This window comes from Aethalodelphis obliquidens, unplaced genomic scaffold (assembly GCF_003676395.1).
Source record: "Aethalodelphis obliquidens isolate GAN/ISIS:26980383/991018 unplaced genomic scaffold, ASM367639v1 scaffold65, whole genome shotgun sequence".
Classification (NCBI taxonomy): domain Eukaryota; kingdom Metazoa; phylum Chordata; class Mammalia; order Artiodactyla; family Delphinidae; genus Aethalodelphis; species Aethalodelphis obliquidens.
The window spans coordinates 8,673,573-8,692,000 of record NW_020838009.1 but is presented as its reverse complement, the minus strand read 5'-3'; the positions used below and the strand labels follow the sequence as shown (position 1 = coordinate 8,692,000).

Here is an 18,428-nt window from a genome sequence, read left to right as displayed (position 1 = left end):
ATCATACATAAAGGTACATAAATGATATTGTTTAAAGGCTAAGAAAACACCCATGGAGGTCAAGAAACAGAACACTGCCAGGACTCCCATATTTATTTTTGAAACTAACTTTCCCAAGGGCTCTTGGAGCAACCTGTAGAGTCCTCAAGTCAGGTCCCGAAATGTACTGCTCAATGCACATAATGGGTATACGAGGCACCCTCTATTCTGTCGAGGATGGAAAGCTCTATACATGTCTCCACACCTCCCATCATGCCACCTCGCGGCCTGCATTCTAGTGGGCATGCATCCCACCTCCAGCTCACGTGCTCTCCCCACGCCACTCTGCAGCAAGTTACATACAATCAAATCTGAGAGATGATCTGATCCAGAGCTGAAGCCACTGGTGTCTGAGTCAGAGGGGCTGCTAGAACGGGAGTCCAGGATGGGCCGGGTGTCCAGGCGGGATCCTCTAACGGAGGGTGCTGGAAACTTGTCCACCAAGTCAGATCCAAGGGGGTCCAGAGGCAGGAAGCTCAAGGGGGGTTTCCCCAGGACACTGCCCAATGGATTGTGGAGCATGCTCAATACTAGGAAGAGAGAAAAAAAAAAGGGAGGAAATAAAAAGGAAGTCTCATGACCTCTTAGTTTTCTTTCCAGCCAAGAGCCCTTGCCTTTCCCTCCCACAGCCACCCAGCAAGATGGACCAAGCCACGACCACCGAAAGCATGACAGAGCCGCAGTTAAGAGTGTAACGAGCAGACAAGACACCCGGGGTCCATGAGCGGAAGGGACAGGATGGCATTCTGAAGACCCAAGTTCCTGCTGCAACAGAAGCAGCAAAACTCCTGCTCTCTGCCACCCAGGCTTGCGGGTCAGGGCCAGCATCTGGGAACCTGTACCACTGGGGACCCTGGTCACAACTGCTATTAATGTCTGGACACACATGCCCGTGTTGCCATAGGAGATGCCTTCAGCACAATTAGGAAGCCCAAACCATACTCCTTCCTTACTATGTTTATTAGAGGAACTCCCACCTTTCTAACACTACATAGCTAAAATACAGAACTTCATGGCACATCCCAGAAGTCTGGTAGAGCATGACATACCACCTCATCTAAGAGATTCCTTTATGCAAAATTCTAGCATATGCAGATTCTCTTCTATGCACCCTTGGACTTCACACATTTAGGATGGAAGCAGAGTGATGCTGTGGTTAAGCCGGCTCTGGCTTACGACAATCTTGGGGTGAAACTCTGGGTCTGACGCACCTTTATATGGCTGCGTGCTCGGGGAAGCTCTCTGAGTCTCCATTTTCTCATGGCATCTTGGGTGGAATACCAACTATTTCATAAGATTGTCAGGAGGGTTCAATAATTAAGACAGCAGATGGAGTGCTCAGCACAGCAGTACCCAGTGCACAATATTTAAATATTAAACATCAAAAAAGAGTGAAGCAGAGGCCAGGAAAGATAAGGGAGGTAAAGAGGACGGCAAGGGAGAGCAGCATTTTCCCACACTTGGCCTTGGGGAAATAAGGAATCCAAAGCAAAGCAAAACACCCTTTTATCCATGAGGAGGGGGTGGAAGAGGGCTTTGGCCCTGGAGCTATAGTGGCACCAAAGCTAGGTAAGAAAGAAGCCATATTAATCTGATTTTGTTTTTTCATCTGGAGAAAGGGGAAAACATCCCCCTCAAAAAGGCTGTGAGGTGAAACCAAAATAATGCGTTCACATATGAAAGTGCTCAATAAACGGTGGCTGTGACTGGCTCTACCTCATAATTACTCACCAGTACCTGAGTGAGACACAGGTCACCAAAGCTGGTTTTCTTTCAGGGTCCAAGTCAGCCTGAAAGTCAGCCTGAATGTCTGGCTGGGGCTGTGGTGAGCCTCCTGAGGCAGGAATAAACCTCTCTAAGCATGAAATCAAAGTGAAAGCATTCTTTCAGGGTATTCATGACAGAGGGTATGTGCAAGATCAGACCAACCTGCTCTCCGTTGGCCAACCACCTCCCTCTCAGCTCAAAATAAGGTAGGTGTATCAATTTTTTTTTTTTAAATGCAGGGAACAGTGTGGATGTGTTTATTTTATTGTGTTTATTTATCCTTGATTTTTAAAGAAACTGTCCTACTGTTCTCCAAAGCAGATGTACCATTTTACCCTCCCACCAGCATTGATGAATTTCAGTCCCTCCACATGCTGGCCAACACTAAGTAGGGTTGGTTTTTTAAATCTAGCCAGTCTAACATATATGTGTGCTGGGGAGGGGGGAGCTTTACCATCTTCAGCAAGGAGTTTATTACTTAGTTTATGACTTCCTTTCTTAAGGAAACATTCTTTTAAAACTAGGACTTTCAAAGCAGTTTCCCAAGCACAGGCACTGAATATGCACAGGTATGCTGAAACTAAGTGTCCCTCAACGCTTAGATTCTGACACCCATCAGAAATACTTTTGTCAAATTTCTCAAATACTCCTGACAAACCCCTACCTCAATGAAACACCGAGCCCAAGCCCCTGGAATTCACGCCCTGAGAGGGCAGGAGATGTGAAGATTTATTCCAGGCTCCTACCTGCTGCTGCAAGACGTGTCAAAAAAAAAAAAAAGCACTGTGAAAACTAACATATCACATGTATTGGTCTTAAAAGTGGTACCATTGCCCTAAGAGGGCCTCACCTTTCTTCACGTTTTACGGAAACAAGGTTAGAGCGGTGAATGATGAGGTAACAATCACATCACAGAGAGCTTCGAAAACCAAATTAGGGTGTTTAGATTTTATCCTGAAGGTAAGTGGGAGATACTGGGGAGCTGCCATGAGGACAGCCAAGGAGGCTGAGCAGGGACACTGGGGAGGACAGTGCCGGTACCCAGTGCCCGGCTGGGACTGAGTATTAAATCAGACTTGGGTGACTCTCTCCAGCAGCGTCGGGAACCTGGGTGGACACTGCACCCATACAGGGCTGCGGGTTTTTCCCAAAGAGGGTGTGAAGGAGGAAATGAGACAACAGGGTTGATGGTCCCAGCAACAGAGATGAAGAAGGGGTCATGCATTACAGGTGAAAGACAGGAGAGAGTCAAGATGCTGGAAGCAAATGGAGAAGCAGCAATGGCCATGTGCTGACAGCTACCAGAGGAGGGGAGGGGCAGACAGGAGAAACAGGAAGAGGGGAACAGTGAAGTCCAAAGTCCTGAGGACGGTGCGGTCCAGGGTGTGCGACCACAGGTGGTTGAGGTGGACTGTGTGGAGGCTAAAATACTGGATAGGTCATTCACGTGGACGTTAAAGGGACCCACAGTGACAAGTGGGCCTGGGGTTAAAACAAACAGAAAACACATATTGAGATCTTCAGAAAAGGGAAAGGACGGGGGAATTGGTAACAACAACAAAAAGAATGACCCTGAGGTAGATAAGGCTGGGAGAACATGCAGCCTCCACTTGAGAAAGTGACATCCTGAAGGAAAAAACCTTCAGCGGAGGCAAAAGTTGGCAGGAGCGTTCGCCAGAGACAAACAAGATAAAGGGCAGTTTGTTAATCCTAGGAAGGGTGGCACAGCAGAGCTCCAAGAGTTGTCAGGGAAACACAGCATTAAGCAGGATGCAGAAAAACGCTCAAGGAGATGGCTGGCCCAAAGGACTTGTGTCAGGGGGGCATCAAGGAGGATAAATATGGGCCACAGTAACTACGTCTTTACCCAAGATTTTAAAATAGTGTATTTGAAAGAGTCAAAAAGCAATATGGGTGCCAGTGTAGACCACCTTTCTCATTTACAACAACCTGTATTCATGACTGTGTTGATACATCTGTTCTAACACCCACAAATCCATCTACCTCAACTAACCTACAATTTTTTTTTGACATGCCCACAAAGGTATATCTTGAGGCTTTGTCAAATTCCTGTGTCAAAGCTAGCGATTATGTCTGTAACACTCCTCTAATCTGATAATAAGCCTGTCTAAAAAGAAAATGGCATGACAACCCACAATGGCCACTAATGAACTCCACTTCCTTAAGTGCTCAGAGTTCATGGTCAATCATCTGTTCTCCAGTCTGGAACAGGTGCAGTCAAGCTCCGACCATTCACTAATAGCAGCTTCCACATGCTGCACATCTAGTATATGCCAGATACTGTGTCAGAAGCACTTTAGATAAATAATCTTCCCTGCATCCTAAGAAGGGGGTATTATTACCCCATCTTAACAAAAGGAAACCAACGCTTAAAGGGCAAGTGTTTGTAGTGAGTTTGTCAGCTAATTAGTGACAGAGTGGGACCCAATTCTTTCTGATTCCTTGCTTTATCCTTTGTAACACACCATTCCCTACTTTTTTTTTTTTTTTTTTAAATACTCAGGACTTTACATCTTCTTGTCTTCATGTTCTTGACACCTCTCTTTTGTTCAAATTCCTGTAAGACCATCAACTACAGACAAGCCATCTCGGGTTCCAGAGGTCAATACCTTGGGATCTAAATCATCCAGGTCTTAAAACTTCTCTAGGACCTTGCTGCTCCAGGAACTCATTAAAAATGTATCTTGGGCCCCACTCCAGACCTACTGAATCAGAACCTGCATTTTAACAGGATCCCCAGGAGATTTGTGTGCACATTAAAGTCTGAGAGGCACTAATCTAGAAAAATCTGAGGCTTGCTACTTCAAGCTTCTAATCAGTCCCCTTACCACACCCCAGAACCTTTCGTATGTAATTAGTTCCTTGACTTAAAAAACTGTAGGTTATTCAAATACAGCTCTTACAGCACAATGGCAACTAATACACAGGAGGAAAAAAGAACCCAAGGTGGCTATGTAGGACATTTCCCAAAGAGTCTGATCTCTGAAACATGCCCCCCAACCCCCCCGACCCCCACCGGTGTGGGGAGGGGGTGCTGGAGGAGAGGAGGGAGGGAAAGAGACCTAACCAGGAAAAATAATTAATATTAAAAAAATTGGCATGGACTGTGATAATAGTTTCAGGAAAAGTGACAGCCAGAAAGAAGCTGAACATTGTGAAAAACAAGACAAGAACTCTGTAAGCTTATATCAAGCAAATACAAAGAGAGCGTGGGCCTACTGCTTGAGGCAGACAACTGCTAAGAGACAAAGGAGAGAAAAGTGCTATTAAGGACACTATTGGGTCACCAGAGAAAACTGGAATATGAACAACAGTTTAATGAGAGTATTATATCAATTTTAAGTTGACTGAAGTTCATAGCTTTTGCTATACATGAATGTACGTTAGAACATTATTCTTTATGGTACAGGAAGAAATTATAGAGAGAGATATACATATAGAGAGAGAATTGCAAATGATAAACCAAATGAGGTAAATGTCAACAACAGGAGAATCTGGATAAATGAAATACAAAATAAAAATTATACAAAGGTTACTTGTATTTCATTTATCCAGATTCTCCTGTATTTGTGACTTCTGTAAATTTGAAATTTCCAAACAAAAAAATTTTTTTATGACCGAAGGAAAACCAGTCAATGCCCATTTGACTTTCTTCACCTTTTTCAAGGCAACTGATCCGACCAGAAAACAGAAATCAAGCACAACCAATAGGGACTAGAATCCCAGGGGAAAAAATGGTAACTGAGTACCTTTGGAGTCTCTACCTGTAAGAGAAATCATCTTCTTTTAAACAAGCTTTTTAAAGCATCAGAAACACTTGCATAGATATTTGCAGACACACATAGGTACAAAGTTCTGCCTTCTCAACCAAGCACACCAAGGGCCATCCTTACCACCCCACTCCAGCAGTAATTAGCTCAACACCTGGCAGAAAGCAGGTGATCAACGCTTGCTGAATATGAATAGTACTGAAAGAAAGGGAGTATCATATCCCTAGGAGCCAGTATGCTCACTGAGGCTACTCCCCTTCTATCAAGGTTATTCAGTTTAAGGACACAGTGCTGACTGAGATGCTATTCAGAATTAGACGGGAAAAAACCTTAGTTCATCCCAGCCCAGCCCATCACCAAAACAGAAGCTGAAAGTACTGTTACTTGCCATACCAAATTTGTGACAATATTCCTTCCACTAGTTTCAAATACTTTCTTCAAAGAGAACTAAACATATATAGATACAGGCTGAAGAGAGTCACTCTCCCTGGGATCCTCACAACCACTGAAATATACTTCTACATTCAAATACAAGGAGCAGGGAAGAGCATCCACTGAACACTAATTCCAACCACACAGGAAAACGGGAAAGGGACAGTGCTGTCAGACAAACATGAAACATCAGAGTGTACCAGAATTAACACACCTGGGTCACATCAGCACCTCCACATCAGTTTCCTGCAAATATTAAATTGGAAGAGGCCAAGAATACAGGAGTTTGACTAGAAGATATAGGGAAGACAAGAAAACCTGTATCAAGAGGCCAAGGATTTTCTAGGTGGTTTGATAGTTTCTTCAACCCACAGAAGGAGCCAAGTTCTGGAAACTGTCACTCATGGTCAGATGCCCTACAGTGACCTGACTGGCCCTCTATATAGCCCAACCTCACAAATGACCTGGCTATGTAGTTCTCTGAGTATCTACAGATCAAAGGGAGGAAAGCAGCAGAGACAGTGGGCTTCTTGGAAAGGTGGGACCTCGTTTCAAGAGACAGAGCCTGTCTTGCTCCCAGCTCAGCCCATGAGACTATATTCCCCTATATAAGGTTGCTGAGTAAGGAGCATTGATTCCCACCAGCTGGGAATCAGGAGGGAAGGAGCAATCACTTCTTCCTAACTTGAAGTATAAAGTATACCTCCTGGGAAGACACACTCTTCAAGCCATATAACCCAAAATCCAGTGGAAGTGACAGGTTCCTTATGCTGTAGGCCAGTGACCGATCTCAAACTACACTCCCCATCGTACGGCATAGAACTTCATCAAAGTCAGATGTCGAGTATTAACCTAGATGGACTAAGCGGGGGGAGAGAAGTCCCATAGTCCCTTTCAATGGTGGCCAAGGCCCTGACCTCTTTGCTCTGCTCCTATCTTGACCTCTACAACTCAGGGATCAAAGGAAGTCTGAGGTTTACCAGGTGCCTCCAGCCCTGGTGGCCAAGTGTACGGCAAATCCTTATCTTCCAAAAGTGACTAAGAAAAACAGTATGCTCTCCCTGGAGCACAGGCACCCATCCCCACTCACATGCCGGCAGGAATCCGCATCAGCTACAGACAGTTCTAACAGAAGTCACGGGGAGAAGAGGACCTGGCAGAGGGTTCCAGCTCATTAATGCTACCTCAGAGGGTACAAGAGACCAAATCAGCAGTAATATTTTTAGACTGATTGTTAACTTTCTCCACTTTCACCCTTCTGTGCCAGCTCCTGTGGGTTTTACAGCTGAGTCACTGCTGGAATTTTCTGAAGCCTCCCAAGAGTACAAAGGCACCCAAGAGTGATGGCGGCAGCAGCAATGGCAGCAGGAGCCAGGCACCAGATGCCTGCACTGCAAGACACTGAGCTTGAGCTCAGCTCAGGGAGAGCCCAGGCCTGAGACATCATAGTCTGTCTAACAGGAGTAATCATGGGAAAAACCCAGACCAGGAGCCATTATTTCCAGCCCGAGACACAAGGCTGCACCTGGAACCCTTCTTCTCTATCCCAACCCTTGGTCCTGGGTTGCCTGCTCAAAATCTACCTAAAGGCATAAGTGAGGAGCACTCATTGCAGGTATAACAACGCTCTCTGCCTATGACCCCAACCCTGCAACTCTACAACACACCCCAACTCAGGCGGTGATCCTGCGAGTCTGAATTCCCTCCACCAACTCTGGATCCCACAGGTCCAAGGTGGTACCCGACCTAGCCTTCCTCCCCGATCTTGATCACTGGACAAGTTTCATTAACCTGAAGAAATGACATGCTCAAGTCCCATGTAAGGTCAGCAATACTCGGTCCCTGGACCCAACCACCTCAACTTCTTTCTCACCTAGGAGGTACCACGTTGTCACACTGCTCCTCAGGCCCTCCCTCCTCTCTGCACTAAAAGCTATTCTCCTCAGTAGACTACCTGACTCCGTGACAGAATTCATGCTCCGGTGTATGAAAAAAACTTTCTGTAAATGCATCATCATGCCCTAAAAGCTATGAGGGCTCAGAGATACTGATCACTGAACCATCGGTCCGTCCAGATGATCAACACAAGTAGGAAGCAGAAGAGAAAGAGACTTTGTCTGAACTCTGTAGTTCAAACTTACCCGGAATTAACTCAGCACTCATCATTCACTCAGTAAATACTTACTAAAAAGACAGGAGCCAGGCTCTGTGCTACATACTGGGAATATAAGCAGTGAAGACTTGGACAGCTGAGGTAGATTTGCAGGAGAACTTGTTTGGGCCCAGAAGTCCATGTTCCACAGAGAAGGAACCCAACCCTACTTTGAACGTTGCCTCAGAAAGGTTATTTGGAAGTAGAGCAGCAGCAGAAGCAAAATGCTGAAGCAGAAGCAAAATGCTGAAGACTCCCCTCTCATCCCAGGCTGATTCAGCCTGCAGACCAATGGGGAGCCTGTAAGTGACAAAGCACAGGGAACATATTCTTCACTGGTTAGGGCAGAAATCAAAGAGGGTGAACAGGTTAATCTCCAAGGGACTTCTAAGGAAAGTGGGAGGAAACAGGACACGTCCTCTGGCATCCTTAGACTGAGCGTCTGGTCTGCCCACTGGGCTTCTGCACAAGGCCTTCATTAGGAGTCCTTGTTTCCAGGTCCCCTAAAGTAGGTTCTCAGTCACCCCACTTCCTGCTGAGTAATGCTGCATGCAAGAGTCACCGGGGGAAGGCAGGAACACAAATGCATCGGGGGGGGGGGCACAGCTGATGAGCTGAGACTCAGGGTGAAGAGGGAGTCAGAACTGTCTCGTGCCCTAGCCTTGAGGGACCCTCAGCAAAGGAAAACATCATGGCTGAACAGCCCTGGAGTTGTATATACAGAGATACCTTCCCGGAAGTGTTCTTGCTCAGCACGTTAGGGTTCTGCCCACAGGAACACAGGTGTGATAGGAAGCATAAGAGGCTTGGAATCAAAGAAACCCAAGCTCGAATTCTGGTCGTTGTTTCACTTTTGGCACTTCACGAGCTCTGTGAGCATTATTTCCTCATCTTTCAGATAGGAACAATAATAGTACCCATTTCACAGGACTGTGAAAGCATTAAATCATGTGATATACTTCACATAGGAAGTAGTCGATAAATGGTGATTAGTCACTCTCTCCCCCATCCCAGGACATTGAGGATAGCTTTCATAGCCCTCCTGTTCCATTACAAGACTTAGGACACTGCAAGTAAGACAAAGGTAGCCCCAGACACATGTCACTGGGGTCACCTCTAACATTCATCTTGCCCTGATGGGAAGGAAGGCCTCCTTTCCCAGCGTGAGATGAGGCCTTAGGGGTAGGCAGAGTCGAAGGGAGGAACCTCACAGAGTACCACACCCAAACCAATGCTGGCCTTACAGGCACAACTCTCGAAAACAGATTACACCCCAGGGTCTTCCTGCAGGCCTCCCAGGCCAATGAAATCCATGTAGCAGAAGGACCTTAGCCCCTGGAGACAGGTCTCCATGTACCAGTCTCATGCTGAGAATCCAATGAAATGTTGCCCCAATGCAAAAAAAATCCTTAAGGGAGAAAATGAAAGCCCCCAAGCACAGCAACTATCATGCTGCATTTGGTATTCGTTCTATTTCCCCTTGATAGTTAAGGGGATTTTTAAGGGCAATAATTTTATTCGTTGATGTATCTTCAGTGCCTGGCACACAGCCAGTGCTCAAGTATTTGTTGAATGAATTTAGCCAAGATTTTTCAGGCAAGAGCCCTGCTATCTCCAACCTTGCCCCCTACACATTGCTGAAAACTTAAAGAGTTGTGGAAAATGGTCAGATGTAAACCCATAGCCACATGGGGCAATATATCCCCCAGCAGGGCCAAGGAAGAAGCTTGCACCAGGCGCTCCATGCAGAGACAGCAAGCTACCAGGCTGTCTGCAGTGATGACTCCCAGACTGTCCAGAGCTGTTGAAATACCTCCTCCCTCCCTGAAGAAACTGAGCTAGTTGGTCTTCAGATGGGGAGGCAGTGTAGGCACTGGAATGTGGGCTGCATGTTCCTGCATTGCTGGCAAGGGTGCAGCTGGCTGGTGGGAGGGCTGCGTCCTACTCCAGGAGGCGGCACCCTCATGTGGGCTTTCCAAGAAGGCCCAGAGCTCAGAGAAAGGAGAGAGATGGCCATCACCACAGCTCCCAAGGATAACGTGGGGATCAGGGATGGCTGCGCCCTCAACCCTCGGAAAGGAAGACATACACACACTAACCCTGCCCTTGGCTAAGTCACACCTCTGGGGCAACTCTCTGGGTTCCCATGAATGCCAGGGCCACAGATTACAGGCCCTCCCTGATCCAAAAAATCATGTAGTGTTTATTACCTAAGTGCCTGACACAGAACATGGAGAAGTAAATCCACCCCCACTTCAGAGACAAATAACTACAAACAGGCCTTTCAGGTGGTGGGGACACTGAGGAAATTATGGCTGGGCCCAAACTATTTTTTTTTTTTTTTTAACAGCCTAATTTCAGAATGACTTTCAGGCCCTCTCCAAGCCCCAAGTTGGCCCCTCCTGCATTTCTATTTGTTATAATACATTTCAGAAGGAACCCTGCAGCTAAGAGAAACCAGAGCCAAATAAGGGCCACACCCAACGTGATGCCAGTGAGAGACACTGTCTTGGTCAAACACTGATCACCACAGACACGTGCCTGCCTCCTGGGTGGGCTCCCCTGTCTTTTGCTCAGATATAGCAGTGAGGGTGGGGACAAGGTCAGCTTCACAGGCCCCCCCCCCCCGGCTGGCTTCGTAATACCACATAAAAGAAACTACCACTACCTCCATGCCAAGATCTCCAGGCACAGGATACCAAACAGTGACACCACACTTCCCAGCCCAGGGAAAAACCTGAGTCAGCTAAAGGCTGGTACTTCAAGAAATTCTACCTCAACTCAACTAAGGTGAAGCTCTTCCCCACTCGCAGCCAAATAAAAAAAATCCACCCTCTACCCCCAATCAAATGGGATTTACCAAAAAACCGGGCATTAAAATGCCAACAGACACAACAGTCCCAGGCTCTGCAAAGCATTCTAAAAAAAGACCTGCGCCAAACAGGGTGGAGGCCAGAGAAATCAACAAGACAGTACCTTGCTGCCATGACTGCCAGCTTCTGGAGATGGGAGGCAAGGAAGGATGGCAGGCTCTGTGAACCCCACTGTCAGCATCAACAGCAAATGGCCGCCCCCACCCCCCCTTTCCATCTTTTTAAAGTACCTGCTGCCAATATTCTTTTTATTAAGGTGTAATTTACATAAAGCGAAATACATAGATTTTTATGTATAGTTACAGTATTTCTTAAGTTCACATTTCTTCCTGAATACTCCAAGCCTTGCATCTGGCCAACCCTCCCCCTTGAACCACAGGAGGGAAATAAACGGGCAATGGGAAGGTCTGAGCAGAAGCAGTTCAAGGGGTTGCCAAGAAGCCCCTTCAACTTGTCCCCATCGAATCCTTCCAAGATGACAAGGGATCCTAAAGGGGAGTGGTTCTTCCTTCATCTACTTGGTCACCCTTAACACAAAGAAAGAAAAAAAAAAGCCTCCGCAGCTGAGAGTTACTCCACCCCACTTACCCTGCTTACCCCTTTCCAGGATCAATGCTCTTAACCTTATGTTAAGCCAATTCCAATATCCCAGTATTACCCAGCCTCACTTATGGTTAAAATTCTTCCCTTGCCATGATTCAGGGACCATCCATCCTTCACACATAGCTCTCTAGTTTTAAAAGCCACTGAGAAATAGAATCTGGACATCCAGTAATCAGCCCCTTAAGTCCCCTCCCCCACCTAAAAGTGTTTTGCTTCATCATCTCCAAGACAGGCCTGGGCACTAGGGGGTTAGCTGGATCTTTTCTGCATAAGACTGTCACCTTGTGGACCCTTCTCGGGGCCACCTCAGGTACAGACTAACAACTCCAGGGAATTTATCAGGGTAAGTGGAAAAGCCATGCCTGCTTTTACAAGCAACCATCTGTCCTGCCACACTCACAGCCAGCATTTCCATCTTTTGCAAAACAGCTCCATGTTGTATGGGGAGGGGGGGAGATGCAAAGGTGAACAGAACAACTGTTGCTGTGGATATCTTCACTCACTACCCCATACACCACCACCACCACCCCAAGCCAACTCATTTTCTGGCACTCACCTGAGTGTGTGCTGCTCTGGGCTGAAGAATCTGAGTCCTGGGTGCTCCAGGGTCGGTCCCAGCCTGTGAGACTGAGGGACTGCAGGCCAAGGCACAAGTCATTTGCATCTGGGAGGCCACGGGAAGAATCTTGCGCAGAGGTGGGGAAAAGCATCCTGCTTGTAACTGTTTCTTCAGAGTCCTGGAAGTCTGCTTTGGACAGGAGGACAGCAGAACCCCAGAGTTAAGGGCTGTTTTCCCCAGTATTATCAACAATAAATAATATTAATAATAGTTTCCTTAGGCTCAAGGACCAGACATCCAAGCTGGCTGGATGCTGCAGCCGCTGCCCCTGCACTTTTGGGGGTATCAGAGGAAGAGCAGTTGCCATACAGCCCCCCTCCTCACATACACACCCCTATCCCGTCTGCATTACAGACTGGGCCAGCATGTGATCAGGCTGCTGATGCTTCCCGCTGCCAGTGACATCAGCCGGCTGAGCCGTGCAATAGAGAGCGGCATCATCCCTCACAGAACGGGGGAGGAGCAGGAGGGGACGACAGGGAGGAGACTTGCCTCCCAGGGAAAAGACAGCACAACAGCTACTTGGAACAGTCCGGGTGCAGTGCCGGTAAGTCAGGGTTGCGAGGCAGCGCCCTCCGGTCTACAGCAATAGTGGCCAAGCGGCCCTCAGGCACGACTGAAGTCCTCTCTGCCGACAGCAAAGCCAAAGCAGCAGACTGCCTGCTTGTGTAGCTCTGCCCTCCTGCCCCTCCCTTTCCCTCCCTCTGCTCTCCACCCCCCAAACCCAAAAACACTCTAGTCCTGGACTCTCTCCAGCTGCTTGCTCAAGCCCTGGTTTTGCAGCCCGATGCAAAGCTTCACAATTCTGCTAGCAAAAATCTATGTGCTCCAAGTGGCCCCTGAGCAGTACCCTGACACAGCACTGTTTACCACTGAGGATGGGACAACCTTCAGAAATACACTCAGACCCTGGGGAACAACACTTGGTGCTCCAGGCTTGTCAGGAGCAGCTGATCAGAGAAAGGGGGTCAGCTTCGGCAGGGGGAGGGGGAGTCACTGGGCAACCCACATGCCAGAGTAAGATCTGTCCTGACTAGGATACTCCCTGCTCCCAAGTTCCCTCACCCCAAAAAGGATGGGCATCAATCACGAGCAGATACAGCAGGACCAGCTCCTCCCTCCTGCAAGTGTAGGTACAGACTGAGGAAACACTCCCAAAACAGTGTCTGACAAACCGAAATAAGAGAAACAGTCTCAGAAGCAGGACTATGCCTTATCAGAAACCCCATGTGCAGGAGTTCACATCACCTGTCTCTGTCAATACTGTTTCTCTTGCTTTTCCAGGAGCACTCAGGATACACTGGCCAGCTGTAAGGATCACTGATGCCTCTGGCTGCCCAGGCCCCCTTCTCAGGGGTGCTGCCCAGGACCAAAGCCCTATTTCGGTGACCACTCACAGCTCCAGCACCAAGTCCAGCTCTGCCCAGAGCTTCTGGAAACTGCCATTTCCTGTCTGCCAACATACTCTCCTGCATCAGTCCTTTTCCAACATGCCCTCCAGTCACAAGGCTTCTTCCTCAGAAAGGAGGGTAAAGCGAAGGTCCCAGCTTCAGCGAGCAGGCTGCTCGCACCTAGACCAGGTAGGCAGCACTCCACCCTGCTTGTTTTCCCATGTTACAAGAAGAAGTAACCAGATACGGGAAGCATGCCCACCTGGGACCGCCCAGGACAGGGTTACGAAGTGGGCAGAGTGGAGGATAATGCTGTTATCCACAGGAACAGCTGGCCAGAGCCTCCTGAGTACACCCTTCTGTCCACAGGCACTCAGGCATAGCCTAGAGGGGGAAAATGGCCAGTCTGTGGGAGGGACTCCTCCCCTTGGCTTTTTTTTTTTTTTTTTTTTTTTTAAGAGCTTTGCTGCTGTGTCATCCATCCACATTATTCCTGTCTGGCTGTAGATACTCTGCTTGCTCCCTGTCTGTGTCTATCAAAGCCTTCTTCACCACTGCACAGGCTGAGCAAGAACTCACCCATGCTGGTGTCGCCCCCACCCCAGACCACTCCCTCCTGCTTCTCTGTCCCCCTTTCCCCTAAGCTAAGGATATACTTTAAAAATAATCCATATGTATTAATTATAAAAACACAATGCTTCCTTTAAAAAATCCATATTTAAGTACCTATTCCCCACCTACACCAGCTATCTATGTAGTCCCTTCCACCACAATGTGAGCACACCTACAACTAGAAGCAATCGTTCCTCCCTTCCCCATCTAAAATCAGGGCATTTGTGGATATGGGTACCCTCATGCCCCAGGCAGAGAGAATCTAATCAACTATACTCTTGCTACCCAAACTACAGTGTGGCAGACCAGCAATATCAGCATCACTAGGTGCTTGTTATAAACACAGAATCTCAGACTCCACTTGAGACCTATGGAATTGATCTACATTTTAACAAGACTCCCAGTTGATATTAATGCACATAGAAGTTTGAGTAGCACTGATCTATACAACTACCATGAACTTCCAAACCCAAGCAGAAAGACCCCAGGCCTGAGCAGCACATCAGTTTAAGTCCATTTAGAAACAAATGGCTACAAGCATCTAGGAGCCTGGAGATCTAAATACAGTGTAACTCTCTCCCTTTAATCCCAGCATTTCCACTAAGACATCACCTTTTTATCTTTATCCAGACGTTCTCCATTCCACTGTTTCTTTTAGGTAAAGGCTTGCACTACCATTGTAGGATTCTTTCACTAGTTCCTCAAATTAATAGAAGACCCTGTTAACCCCTTGGTGTGGCAGGCTGGGAAAAATTAAGTCGCTTTAAAAGTCTGATAGACCTTGCTTTACTCACCAGGTCTGCCACCGTGTGATCTTGGTCAAGTTACTAAACCTTTCTGAGCATCTTTTCATCTGTAAAGCGGCAACAGCAGCTACCTTTCAGGTGTTTTGCAAGGATTACATAAAGCATTTGGTACAGTGTCTGGCACAAAGTATTTTATCAGTGTGTTGCTTTTAGTAGATGACCACATAAGTTATCATCCAAACGAAGGCACTTTTGAGAGAGAAAGGGGGCAAATATTAATAATCATACCAGGACAGCAAGCTTGAACAGAGACAGTCCTAGGTGAACTGGTAGGCACGATCACTCTTATCTGCGGCCATTTGTGTTCAAAAACATTTTACCCCAAAAAGCCTCTTTCTAATGGCTTCCTGATCCCAGCTCTCCAAACATGCCCATTCTGTTCTACCTCTTCGATCTACATTGACAGGAAGTCTGAGAAGTTAACTGTCAACACAGGATAACACTCAGTAAGTTGAAAGGTCTGAAACACAAAGCCTGATTTTACTAAGTAAAGCCCATCTTTGCTTCTCAAACTCACACCTGATGCTGGACAGGAACTTGACCCTTTTTATGGGAGGATATTCTTTATAACCTTTAGCCAAGCACAAACTAGACACTCCGAAGATACTAAAAACTGGGAACGAGCACATGATGAAGTGAGACTTCTCCTTCTAAGGATATCTATTTGAATAATGTCTCAGCTTAAATGCTTTCTACATCAACCCTAACCCTAACCCTACACGTTTCTCTATCAGTACCTACACAACATTTCCAATTTAAGTTTCTTAATTTGGTTCAAAAATTTAAAAGCATCTCCCTTTGAAAATATCAGTTATCTTCTTTATAGTTAATCTCTCAAACTTCTTAGCAACTGGACAACTCATGGAAACAAGTAAACTGACCCAAAGTCTGCCACAGTCTAAAATACAGTAACCCCTGGCAGACTCAAAATGCAGAGGTGACCCAGGGGCTCTGGCTCTAGGGCTCAGAGTAGTATAGCCTCAACTCTAGTCATTTCCATCCTCAGCATAAGAACATGTCTGTCCTCTGATGACTCCTCTGCCAACAAAACTTAGCATGAAGCTGCTCAGGGTTCTCTGCAGCTATCATTCTTGAGCATCTGCCAAGTAGGGAAATGAAACAAGAGCAGAGCAGTAAGCCCCCATTTATGAAACCATTAAGTCAGGTTCCATTGTATAAAGGTAGATGGTGACTGCAAGAAGTCTGTTGAGGCCCCTGGGAAACCAGAGATGGCTTCACACAGCAGATGCATCAAGAGCTGATCCTCGGCAGAAAGGGACCTGGTTCGGAGGAGGTAATAGGGGAGAAGGTAATAAGCAACGTGTGTTTGGGCTAGCCAAGCCAGGAAGAACTGAGAACTGAGGAATATCAAACTGATGCTCAGGCATGCAGTGGAAAATCTCTGTACACTCTTAAATAAGAAATAATGTGGTAGAGGGCCCAAGATGAACCAGAGATCCAAGCTAGGGAGGCCAGCCAGGGAGGTAAGGGATGAGAGGAAAGAGAAGGAAGAAGACGGCAGAACAGCTGGATAAGGAGGGAAGAGGAGGAGCTGGGGAGCAGGGTAATATGTTAAATGACGTAAAGCAGACTACAAAGTTGCATCTGTATCATGATTATATAACTATGTGAAAATTTTGTATGTTGACAGATGATGGTGGTAAAGGAGTACAGAAAAATACAAACAGTTTATGTGTGAGGGTAGCAGGCTGCTAGTGGATTTACTGTACTTTAGTTATTGCACAAACTGTACAACGAAAGCCGTCTTCTCCTTTCTTTCTCTTTAGACTTTCAACAAGCGCACTATTACAATTTGTACAGCAACCACACTTGAAATCCTCTACAAAATCTCAACTTCATCTCCAAATTCCAGTCCCTGGGAATAGCAAAGGACATTGAATCACTTGTCCCCATTAAATTTCTTTTAAATAACTGACCTTACAGTCTGTTGAGGCTACTTAAATCAACGATATATGGTTCCTGAAGTTTTAAAAAGCCCATAAAGTAGCATTTCTAAGAATGTATTTCTAAAAAGACTGTTTGAAAGACTATTCCCCTGCCCCCACACCGCCAACTCAAGAAAACAGAAATGATTCTAAACATCCATTTTGACAATCTAAAGAGAAAGAGCCAACACGCAAGAAGTCAGACATCTGCCACGATCATGTCAACTGTTGTGTGCACTGGGGCCCTTTAACCACTCACACCAGGGGGACTGAACGTTTCCCTAAAGCAGTACTTCTCAGACTTTCATGGGCATAGGAATGACTTGGGAATCTTTACAACACTGACTCTAACTCAGTGGGTGTGGGTCAGGTCCCAGAATCTGCATTCTTAACCTACTCCCAAGTGATATCTTACACTACTGGTTTGCTGAGCACACTTTGAGCATTAAGAGTTTAAAATGGTCTTCCTGCCCCAGACTCTCTCTTCCAGGTAATTCATCCCATTCTTACACAACACCCCCTCTTCATGGTGTTCATTCTCCTAAACAAGTGCCCTTCAACAGCTCCCTGTAGCCTCTCAGATCAAAGCCAATCTCCAGGCTTACTAACTTTCTCTCACACTATTCATCAAACTTTAAAGGCTGAACTTGAGTCAATCACAACTCCCTGGAAGTTCACACTCTAAGAGAACCATGTACCGTTAACCTGTGTGTTAATAACAGTAGTTCAGAAGAGAGGGAATGCATGATGCCTAGGATGTTCAAAGAAAGCTTCCTTATAATTTCAGCTATACTTTAACCACATTACAGATTAAGGTATGAGAGAATATTAGGTTTACTTTGTACTTCCCACCATAAAAATATGATCATTGGCTCATTTTAGTCTCAACCACATTAATGATCTTCAAATGAATTCTGTAATTTATTTCAAAGCAATTTCTATAATGTTTCTGAAAATAAATATTAACAATGTTTAGATTTTAAAATGGCATATAACATGTTTACATACCAGAAAATTCAATATTATTATTATTTTTTTTTTTTTGCGGTACGTGGGCCTCTCACTGTTGTGGCCTCTCCCGTTGCGGAGCACAGGCTCCGGACGCGCAGGCTCAGTGGCCATGGCTCACGGGCCCCGTCGCTGCATTGGCACGTGGGATCTTCCCGGACCGGGGCATGAACCTGTGTCCCCTGCATTGGCAGGCAGATTCTCAACCACTGCGCCACCAGGGAAGCCCTCAATATTATTAAAAAGTCATTTCCCACCAAATTGATCCACATACTCAATGCAACTCCAGTAATATACACGCCTTCAAGCAATTCAATGACGACATTTTTAACAAATGGTGCTGGAACAGCCAAATACCCATATGCGGCGGGGGGGGGGGGGGGGGGGGG

General features: G+C 46.5%; 1 protein-coding gene across 1 annotated transcript in view; it reads right to left on the bottom strand.

Annotated features, from left to right (window-relative positions):
- The window catches only part of CPEB1 (cytoplasmic polyadenylation element binding protein 1), an 83,487-nt gene that overhangs the window by 13,934 nt on the left and 51,125 nt on the right, over positions 1 to 18,428 (bottom strand). Inside the window, exons 2-3 of the mRNA XM_027089224.1 lie at positions 12,214 to 12,402; positions 343 to 569 (exon numbers count right to left, since the gene is read on the bottom strand). Coding sequence (XP_026945025.1) covers positions 343 to 569; positions 12,214 to 12,367 — 381 coding nt within the window. The 5' untranslated portion in view covers positions 12,368 to 12,402. The remainder of the gene's footprint in view (positions 1 to 342; positions 570 to 12,213; positions 12,403 to 18,428) is intronic.